General features: G+C 42.4%; 1 protein-coding gene across 2 annotated transcripts in view; it reads right to left on the bottom strand.

Moving 5' to 3' along the window:
- Plpp1 (phospholipid phosphatase 1) overlaps positions 1 to 9,119 on the bottom strand; it is a 77,214-nt gene extending 68,095 nt beyond the window's left edge. The window contains exon 1 of one of the 2 annotated variants that reach the window (XM_008840388.3): positions 8,698 to 9,119. In XM_008840388.3, coding sequence (XP_008838610.1) covers positions 8,698 to 8,755 — 58 coding nt within the window. In that variant the 5' untranslated portion in view covers positions 8,756 to 9,119. The remainder of the gene's footprint in view (positions 1 to 8,697) is intronic. The other variant, XM_008840389.3, reaches the window with a different exon arrangement.
- Between the last annotated feature and the right edge of the window lie 2,397 nt (positions 9,120 to 11,516).

Below are 11,516 nucleotides of genomic sequence, written 5' to 3'. Positions count from 1 at the left end.
GAAGGGAGGGGAGGGAGGGGAGGGAGGGAAGGGAGGGAGGACGGGAGGGAAGGGAGGGAAGGGAGGGAAAGGAGGGAAGGGAAGGAAGGGAAGAAGGCACAGAACAGATGAAAGAGAGAAGAGGAGAGAATGAATGGGAGAAAGAAGGAGGACTTGGGGAATAGTTCAGTAAAGTGCTAGCCTGCTTGTCTTGCAAGCATGAGGACCTGAGTTTAATCTCTAGCATCCACATTATAAAATTTTTTAAATTAAGGGGCTAGTGAGATGGCTCAGCTGTTAGGAGCACTGGCTGCTCTTACAGAGGACCTAGGTTCAATTCCCAGCACCCACATGGCAGCCAACAACCGTCCTAACACCAGTTGCAGGGGAATCCAATGCCCTCTTCTGACCTCCTCAGGCATTGCATGACATAGGTGTACTTATATACATGCAGGCAATACACTCATACATATAAAATAAAAATAATATTTTTAAAATGAAAATAAAAGTATTCCAAAGACTTAAGACAATAAAAAACAGTGAAAGTGTAATTAATTATTTTTCTTGAGGACAAGGTGAAATTCACAACTTATCATTGTATACAGTAAGTTTTTTTCATTTATTCAATTATACACTACCACAGAACTACACAGATCAATTTCTACCTTGCCTGGAGTTACCACTACACATATGTGGTTTTTATACATGGCTGATAAAACACTAGACTTCAAAGGCATTCCATAAGCTCTCATGGGAAATGTTTTAATACCTGCATTAAATTGATATTGATATTGTTTCTACTAATTATTATGCTAAAGGTAGTAACTGCATATGTACATATATACAGGTACAGCTATAAAGGATTATTTTACTTAACATATATAGTAAGTGCAAAGCACTTCTCTAAGTAATTTACATGTTGATACATTTACATTTCACAAAAAAAGGAAGTAATAAGTAGGTACTTTTACCATTACAGGGCTGAGGAAACAAGAGGTACAAAGAGAACATTCCCAAAGTTTCCGAGTTAATAAGGTAAAGAGCTGGAATTTGAATCTAGGAAGTCTTGGTCCAAAATCCACTTTAGAATGTCTCTAATGTTTTAAAGAAAGATCTACAGATTTTAAAGAGCAAGTCATTCTCAATGTTATACTAGTTTCAGGTAAGAAAAAAACAAACAAAAACCCTCGCCTAAGCCATCTAAACTTTAAATCTAATGGTCGAAAGGAAAAAACAGGAGGGAGGAAAAGAAGTAGGTAGGACTGAAAAAAAATTAATAGTAGAAAGACAGGGGCTGAGGGTGCAACTCAGTTGACAGAGTGCTTTCTGGCATGTAGGAAGCCCTAGGCTGATTCCCCACACTTCATAATGCCAGAGGTGGTGGTACACTCCTGTAATGCCAGAACTCAAGAGATAGAGGCAGTAGGATCAGAAGTTCAAGATCATCTTCATCTAGCAAGTTCAAAGCCAGCCTGCATTACATGAGACCATGTTTTTTCTTTTTGTTGTTCTTTAAGTTTTTTATTGAATTTTTGTGTATTTCATACTGAACATCTTAACCATCATTATTTCTCCTTCCTCACTGGCACCCTCCCATAGCCCCCCCACTAGAATTCATGCATTCTGTCATTTGTGTTAAGGACTACTGAGTTAAGTTAGTGCCCCTAGATGTGCCTCAGTGCAAGTTCATCCACTGAGGTCTAGTCAGCCTATCTAGAGTCTCTCCCTTTAAGATCAGCTCTTAATCACCTAGCAGTAATCAGCTGCCCTATAGTTTTTTGGCTAAGATTGAGACCTGTTGCCCATTTCCACAGTTCTGTGATGGGTTTTTGTCTGCTTGAGTTTGCATGGGTCTCGTGCATGCTGGCACCATTGCTGTAGGTTCATATGTGCAAGGTCCCAGGAGCCTGTAGGACTCTGTTTCCATATGGTCGTTCACGTCCTTCCTGGCTCTTACAATCTTTCCACTCCCTCTTCAGCAATGGTCCCTGAACCTTGGATAGGTGGAGTTAAATACAGGAGTCCTGTGAAGGACCCAGACTCTTATTCTCTCCACTTTGACCATTTGTGTCCTTTTGTGTTCATTGCCCTCTGTTGCATGAGGGAGCTTCATTGATGAGAGTTGAGAGAAGTATTAGTGTTCTCTCTACCCTTGTTCTATGTTCCATGAGCCTTAGGTGTAGAGGTTCCATTGTAGATGTGTCACTTAGGATTAGGCAATTCACAGACAATCTCTGTGTATGACCAGTTGTGGAACTCTGTAATAATCTCTGTTGCAAAAGAAGCTTCCTTGATGAGTGGTGACTGGGATACTTGCCTGTAAATAAAAGGAGCCATATTTTGCACATAGTAAAAAATCACATTTGCCTAGGGATGTGACAGCCTTCAGGTTTTCTCTAAGATCTATGACCTTTCCAGTTATGCGTATTTGGCTATGTTTACAGAACCACACATGACTTTTCTAACATTGAGTAGACTTTTAAGTCCAATTAGGTAGCTGTTGATTGCCTCCAAGATACAATTGCCACTACTGCCCCAATATAGTTTGCTGTGCCAGTCATTGTTGTGGTCTTGAAGCTGGTGGTGGACCATCAATTGTTCTCCCTTAGTAGTCTGCATAATGCTCTCCAAACCTATGAGAGCTAGCCTTCAGGGGAGGTGGATTTCAAGTCAGTTCCAGCTCCACTGCTCCAAATCCTATGTCCAAAGTGTGTCCTGTTTTCACCAACACGGTCTTACCTTCAAGTTCTGGGAGGCAATCAAGGGCTGTGGCTATAGCCTGTGAAATTTTGGGAGTCTCTTGGACTACTCAACAACTCAAAGGGAGGTTTCTCCTGTGCAGCATTGTTTCTTGTTATGCAACCTTCAGCTATATACATGGACTCATGTAGAGATATTATATGGGTTAGTCCAAAAACCTACTGAGACCATGTTTGTAAAAATTTAAAAATCTGAAAAAAAGGAGAAAACAAGAATGTAAGAGAAGGCAAGAAAGCTTACAACATCCATAATCCCTGTAAGTGCTTTTTTAAAAAAGAAAATAAGAAAAAGACAAAACAGTATTTATACAATCCCTAGTCAGCTTACTATACAAATTACTTTTCCATCTCAAATGCTGGTGAGATGGCTCAGCAGACCTGATGTTTGAACTGATGTCCCGAGTTAAATCCCCAGAATTTACCTAAAGTGGTTTTCTGAACTCTGCCTTCATGTCACACACACACACACACACATTAATTCAAACTCCTTTCCACAAAAACTGAAACTACATGCTATGCTGACTTGTACACCTAAAATCTGAGCATTTCCTCACTTGTGTACTTCTTCTTTCAGTAGAGTGAATATTAACTTAATACTTAAATAGTAAAACTTCAATTTCTTGCCCAAAAGAATCAGAATACCCCAAACTAACATCTCAAAAACTCTGGTAAAGTACAGTCAAAAAGGAATAAATAAGACTCAGAGTATGTCTTTGACTCTCCAAAAGGATATAATTCAAAGAGAATATAAAGGAAGAATTTACATTTCATAAAATAAATATGGGGGGAGCTGGAGAGATGGCTCAGCAGTTAAGAACACTGGTTCCTCTTGCAGAAGACCTGGGTTCAAATCCCAGCACCCACATGGCAGCTAACAACTGTCCATAACTCCAGTCCCAGGGGATCCGACAGCCTCTTCTGACCTCTGAACAACACATGGGGGCACTTACCTATGTGCAGGCAATAAACGCATACACACAAAATTAAATATATATATATATATATATATAGTTTCTGAACATTTACATACTCTATTCCAAACACAGCAGATTTATGTTAAACTCAACCCAACTGCTACCAAAGGGTAACAATTCCCTCTAGGTCTCTACTTTTTTTTTTTCTTTTTTTTTGGGGGGGGGGGCTTTTTGAGACAGTGTCTCTCTGTAGCCCTAGCTGTCCTGGAACTCACTATGTAGACCAGGCTGGCCTTGAACTCAGAGATCCACCTGCCTCTGCCTCCCAAGTGCTGGGATTAAAGGCGTGCACCACCACGCCCGGCTAAGGTCTCTATTTTTATTCCAAACTACCCATCCAAAAGTAAGAACAAGATTTTTCAGCAAGATCTTAATCTGACCCAAGAATAAGCAGTCTGAGAAATTTTTTTGAGATTCCTTCCCTCTTTCTGTCACTGGTAACAATGAGAAAAATTAAAGAAAGAAAACCAGCAAACTTTCATCAGAAGCAAAAGAAATTTCCTTAATTGCAGTTAGTACCTATTAAGCTGTCAACAAATGTATTTAAAAAGTGAATGAACAAATCAGTTTTGAGAGGAAAGGAAGACACAAAATGCTGGAGACTATGAAGTGAAAATATTTCCACAATATCTTTTTTCCCCCCTCTTAGAGAGACACATGCTGAGACTTAACAAAGGGACGACTCATTAGGGGGTGTACTAACAGGGTGGAAGGATGATGACAGGGGATACCAGTATTTAGATAACAAGTAGCAAGGATTCTACAACCACCACATTTAACATAATGGTGATTCCACTTTTGGAGCATGGTAAGGAAACCATAATTCTCCCAATAAAGCCAACTCAAGCCAAAGCCCTCCTGTTGCACATGCTACTAAAGAGAATTGTAACTGGTATTCAGTGCAGAAAAGGAAGGTATCTCAATCCTGTTTTGGACACTGATTGTTATTATCATAGATACACAAAAAGGGCAAAACAATACAATCAGCACACTGAAACCATATAGTCAAGAGAATTTAATGGAGGAATGATTTTGGAAGGCACAGGAAGGAATTGGAAAAGGCAGTAGGAGACATATCTTCAGGTACAACGTCAGGAAGCCATGATCATTTCTGTTTAAGGTCAATGTAGCACAGAAAGGTATTCTAAAAGGACTGCTGCCCAGCAAAATACAGGCACACAAAAGGAAGGCTTTGCCACTTCTTCCTAAATCTTCTAGGCATCATGGGACTGCCTACCAATAAATCAAGAACACAGATACTTACTTGAGTTTCTTCTCCCCTAGATCAAGATGAAGAATGGGTAGATAAAGATTCTAAGAGTAAGAAATGCTAGGCAACTTCTGGCATTTCTGTATCTCTAAGAGTAAACAGATGAGCCATTTCTCTATGCTGGTACAGATTAAGGCACGGTCCCTCTCTGTGGTCAAAGGACACCTATTCCGTATCAGCAGCACTAGTGGACTTACCATGATGTACTATAACCTCTTGTTTGTTTCTCCCTCATTAGACTGAGCTCCTTAAGGGCAAGGGCTGCCCTGTTCCTCTTATATCCCCAGCACCCTATCAAAGTGCAGTCACTCTTCAATGTGTGCTGAATCAATTCATGGTGGTTAAAACACAGAATGACCCTTAGTAATTAAACATCGAGTTATAGTCAGGACATAGTATAATACATTAGGCAAAACAGCCACTTTTAGAGCAGCTCTCTGTTGTCTATATAGTAGTCTTTCTCATATGCTCAGGCAACTGTGCACAGATCTTTTCACAGTCACAGAAACTCCAATAAAAAAAAAAAAACAGAGCAAGACAATAAGACTGCATTTAATTTCAGAGGGGTAAAGCATATATTATCTCTCAACTTTCTCTTTCTTTCTTCAAGAATTTTCCAGATTCACTGAAGGAGCTAATAATTTAGGTATGTATATAGAGGAATTCATGGAGATAGGTTAGAGACAGAAACAAACATACACATACATCATGTCCTGTCTACTGATCACTTCAAAAGATCTCACCCTTGGAATTATAAAGTACTTATGTAACAAAATCATGTAACCTCATCATATGAAAACAAGTACAGAGAATGATGTTACAGCAGTCATTAACAGAACATGGAGCCTATTCACATTGTAATTATGAATCACTTTCGTATAACCTATATTTATGAAGTACTTAGTCATCTTTTTACCAGTGTAGTCAACTCTTACCTGTAGATACTCCACAGAAAAAGGAAAAAAGAAAAAGCTCAAGCCTCTTTAAGCTAGCACTATTTTAGGCTGCCAATCTTGGTAAAGTGAAAAAACTCAAACATTAAAGTAAATAAAACTCAAACTTTAATATGAACTTTAGACTCTACTAAAAAGATAAGTTTACTATAAAAATCTGTCTTCCAAAAGTTCTGTCTAAAGTTCTGTATCATTTGTATCTCTATTCTCTTTTGTTGTGATTTGTGAGAGAGTTGGTGTTAAATCTAATGTCATTTAGCATATATCTAGTTAAAATAAGTCAGTTACTTTCTATTTAGGAAAAGGAAAATTTGGCTTATATTAATAATATACTGAATTACTTTAAAAGAAACTTCATCAGTAGCACCAGAAAAACTTCAGTAATACATAAACAGATAAAAACAAGTTTCAAACAGATCAACTTTAAAAAAAAAAAAAACTTATTGTGTAAAGTACCAAAGAAAGTTTTTTTTTTCCAAAATCACTAAAGACATTGTGGCAGCCTGTGCTACACAGTAAGTTCTAGGACAGCCTGGGCTACAAACATCCTGCTTCAGAAAACCTAAAGGGAGGAGACATTGTAAATATTGTCAATGCATTAAGGCCAACATATTCCTGACATTGTGAGGAAAATGAAGCAATAAAACTTCTCTAAATGCAATAGGGAAAAAGGAAACAGCAGATGGATCATGTTGAAAATATAGGCCATGAGAATTTATATAGTTGCACTGCACATAAGTTCCCCCACTGTATAGGATCTTTGTCAATTTGTTTGAGACAGGGTTTTATTCTGCAGTCTAGGGTAGTCGAGAATTATATATCCCAGGCTAGCCTAGAATGTATGACAATCCTCCTGCCTTAGCCTCCTCAGTGCTGGGTTACAATCATGAGCCATGACATCTATCTCACACATGATTTTAAATCATAGATCTACCATATGGTTTTGTATTAATAACATTATCTTCAACTACCTAAGAGTAATTATTATGTTTCAGTCTGCCTAATCAGTGTTGGTCCATAAGAAAACAACAACATAATTTAGCCAGACATGGTAGAACATGGCTATATTCCCAACACTCTGGAGATTGTGCAGGAATGTCACAAGTTCCAAACCAGCCTGGGCTATACAGCAAGACTCTGTCTCAAGTGAAAGAAAGGGAGGGAGGGAGGAAAGGAAGAAGGGAGGAAGGGAGGGAAGGAGGGATGAAAAGAAGGGAGGAAGGGGGAAGGGAGGGAATGAAGGAAGGAGGGAGGGAAGGAAGGAAGACAGGAGGGAGGGAGGGACAAGAGGGGAGGAAGGTCATAAATTTTTAAAGCAATAATTTAAAAATAATCAATATGCCCTGGAATCGGAAAACCTGTTTCTATAAACTATTTCTGTTTATTGAGACAGAGTATCCATTTGTAGGCCAGACTGGGCTTGAGCTCAAAATCTTCCTGCCTCCACCTCACAAATGCCTTGGTTACTAACCACTACTCCCTGTCTAAAGACTGTTCTAAACCTGTATCCCCCTCTCTTAAACTTAATTCCTAAGGTTTACTGTGGAGCTACAAAGTGTCCTGGTAAATAACAAAGGTTCATAGATAACAAAAGGAACTATCCCTTAAGAAAATGCATTTCTAAAGAACAGACAGACTTTATTGGAACTTGGTAAGATTGCAGGCACCTAAACAGTAAGGTTGGAAGCAAGAGAGAGGAATAATCAAGAACTGCAAGATTAAAACCCCGGGATATTTCCTAACTCTGAGAAGTCATTATGCAGACTTGGATCCTGGATGTTAAAGCCACCCCATCACCCTGAGAACTTGCCAGGACTGCTCAGATTACTTAAACAAGAGTCTCACCACCCGGGCCTCTAACCCCAGGTATTCTTGTTTTCCCTAACATAAATAGCTCACAACATAACTGCCTGACACAATGCATAAAAAAGGTGAAAGCCACTCCTTCGAACGCCTGTCCTTTATCCAGATGATTCTTATTCTTTTTTGTGAAAAAGAATAAACGCCTGGCAACCAGCAACCCCAGAACTGCAGTCTTCCAATGAGGAAAACGATGCTGCAGCCTAAGAATTGTCCAGTGCTCCCGGCTGGGCTGTCACAGAAGACAGAAAGCCACATGATGGCCAGGGCTGCGCAAGAAGTAAACAGCAGGTCTGGGAAACACTCCTGCGGGGGGGAAAAAGCAAGTTTCCTCGGACCTCACAGGGCAGAAACCTGGCATCCTCATCCCCATCTGCAACCTGACAATTTACAACCTGGCAACACCTTCTAATTAGGAACCTTCTAGCCTTTTATAGTCGAAAAATTCAAAGTGCTTTTCACAAGAATGATAAACCGGGTACTGGCGCCTGCTCCTTGGAAGCCCGGGTGCACCAAACCCCCAGTTTCGCTGCAGAACTTGATGAGCCAGTGACCAGGATTCTCTGGACGCTGGAGAGGGAGGGGCCCACTCTGCCTGGCACAGTGGACCGGGAAACAGAAGACAGGAGCAGAGGCGTGCAGGACGTCCAAGCAGGACTGGGGTCAGCGCACCCGCAGGGCGGGCGGGCAGGCAGGCAGGGGAGGCCACGCGGGAGCCGAGGTGCAGGCTGCAAAAGCGGAGGTCCCCGGGCTGCGCAAGCTGCTCCCCAAACTCACCCCGCGGCGGCGGTGGCGCGCGTGCGCCGGGCACACCCACCCCACTCCGCTCCGCCGCAGTCCCCACCCAAAGACCCCCGTGCCGCACGCCCAGCCCCCCACCCCGGGCCGCAACGCCTACGTACCCAGCAACACACACAGCACATCGAGGGCCACGTACGGCAGCCGCGTCCTGTCAAACATGGTCTCGGCCTCGGATGGTCCAGGTACCCGATTCTCTGGAGCCTCCCGCCCTGTGATGGAGGCGGCTCCGAGCGGCGGCTCCTCCGGGATAGGGGGGGCAACGTTGGCGGGCAGACGGCGCCCGGGACCCGTCGCCTCACTGCCCCCCGTACCCGGCAAACACTCGAAGGCCAGTCGCCACAGCTTTGTCGCCTCAGGCGCCAATCTGTCAGCGCTGGCTGGCCGCGGCCGCTCGCCGTCCGCTCCCTGGCGCCCTCTCCAACAGGCGGGGCGTGTGGACTCGGACTTTAAGGCTGAGGACCCGTAGGGAGGAGAAACGAGGGCTCAGCCCCTCCTGCCCAGCCGCGCCGCTAGGGCCAGCGCGCGGTCTCGTCGGCCGAGGTAGCGCGCAGCGGCGGAGGAGGAGGAGGCGGAGCCGGGGAAAGCCCAGGCCAGGACGGACAGCCAATCAGCGCCGCCAGCCCCGCCCCCGACCTGCGGAGCCTGCCCTGAAGTTGGGCGCCGGCTGACCGGGCGGGGCGTGTTGCAGAGATTTGGAGCCTTGCTCGGATGGTGTTTTCCACAGATGGTCTCTGAACTCGGCCTCCTCTGCTCTTACTGCTGGACCATCTTTGTTTTAAAGGAGAGCTAGCCCCTCTACCCATGATTCCAGCTGCGGCCGCCTGCCACCCCTCTGCTTCCATGAGAATGGGTGGACAGCGACTGACGCTCCTTGACCACACTTTAAAGTTGGGTTACTTCTGTTCTAGGCCTGCACCTTGGCCTTCCTGTGGTTGTAGCTGAGCCTAGTTTTACCAGGAATCCTAAGTCATCTACCCTTGATAATCAGATCATTCTTGGCATTTAATATTTAATATCTGAACAAATTCAGCGTCCTACCTTTGATGGATAAATCCTTGGTCTGCCTTTAACAAGAATCCCCCTGCTGTTGATGCCCTCTTAGTAATTTTCCATCCACTGACTCTTTCTCACTCTGTTCCTTAGCTACAAATCCACAGCTGAGTTTCGTTTACTGAAAGCCATGACTTCTGTTACAATAAAGTTTAATAGAAACTTCATTTGGAGGCTTGGAGATGTGTTTGGTGGTAGAGTTCCGGTTTTGTATGGTAGGAACCTTAGATTTGATCCCTCGCACTCCTCCCACCGTGTGCACACACACAACGGGGAGACTTTATGTCTTAATAAGTACCAATAATTTTTTTTTAATGGCGACAATCCCCATGCCCATTCCCAGGAGTCCCTTAGCGTACATTTAGTAAACTCAGTTTCCTAATCTTTAAAAAGAGGATGTTGATAATCTCTGCTGCCTGTACTAATGGAGAGGAAGTGGGAAGAAGATAATGTGAAAATTGCTTTATAAAGAATTAAACCACCGCTACAGATGTTAACAATTGGTAGTTTCTTCCATATTCATAGCTTACCCCCCCCCCCCTTTTTTGGAGACTTCTGTTACTGTTTGTTTAGTTGCTTGGTTGGTTGGTTCTCGTATAGCCCTGGATGGCCTTGAACTCTGACACTGCTGTGTAGCAGAAAATGGCTTTAAACGTTAAACTCCTGATCCTCCTGCCTTTTTAAAAGAATGTGAACCAAGCCTGACCTAGTGATGCACTGCTTTAATCCTAGTACTCAGGAGGCAGAGGCAGGCAGATCTCTGTGAGGTTGAGGACAGCCTGGTCTGTGTAGTGAGTTCTAGGACAGCTGGGGCTGCAGGATGTCTCTTTCTAAAAAATAAAATAAGATTAAAAAGTGACCTGAAAGCTTTTAACAATTTATACCTAAAAAGATGTGCCATTTTCAATTCTGTGACTTTCCTTATTTCCAAAGCTATAAGGGCCCCAGATTGCAAGGTCATGTTAGAAAGTATTTATGATATTATTTATGTGTTTAAACATTTATCAAGTGCCTACTGTGTGCCAGCTACAATCTAGACTCGGTGTTTTATTTTGGATAGCTTTGAAGTATGCATGCTGGACAAGGTGGTACATGCCTGTAGTCTGAACACTTGGGAGGTAGAAGCAGGAAAATCAGGAATTCCAAAGACAGCTGTGGCTACATAGCAAGTTTGAGATCAACCCGGACTCAAAAAGGAAAGGAAGTATTACCCTTTTTTAAAAATGGCATTTAGTGGTTTTATTGATAAGTCATACTGTGTTATTTGAAGCTACAGTGCATATATTACTGGATAAAATACATCAATAATTACATTAGTGTAATTAGAAACCAAGATTTTTTAATGTTTAAAAAGGGGCTATAGGGAGACCCTGACTCAAAAAAAAAAAAGAGAGACCAAAAAATAAATAAATAAATAAATAAAAAATAAAAAGATACTAAGGGGCTGGAGTGATGACTCAGCAGTTAAGAGCACTGGCTGCTCTTGCAGAGAACCTGGGTTGGATTGTCAGCACCCACATGGTGACTAACAACTGTCCTTAACTCCAGTTCCAGAGGAATCTGATGCCCTCTTCTGTCCTCAGCAGGAATTGCATGATACAGGTGCACTTACATACATGCAGGCAATACACTCATACACATAAAATAAAATAATTAAAAAATAAAAGGTACTAAAAGTAGCCAAATTAAAACACTAATATTAAATTTAAATCAGAAATGTAACTTTGTTTTTTGTTTGTGTTTAGTTTTGTTTATTTTTTTCAGGCAGGGTCTCCTGTAGCCCCAACCAGCCTAGAACTCACTTATGTAGACCAGGCTGTCCTCTGCCCCTAATGCTGGGGTAAAAGGAAGTTGCCACTATTCCTGGTGT

This window comes from Nannospalax galili, unplaced genomic scaffold (assembly GCF_000622305.1).
Source record: "Nannospalax galili isolate Female #2095 unplaced genomic scaffold, S.galili_v1.0 scaffold339, whole genome shotgun sequence".
NCBI lineage: Eukaryota > Metazoa > Chordata > Mammalia > Rodentia > Spalacidae > Nannospalax > Nannospalax galili.
This window is presented reverse-complemented; position numbering and strand designations above follow the sequence as displayed.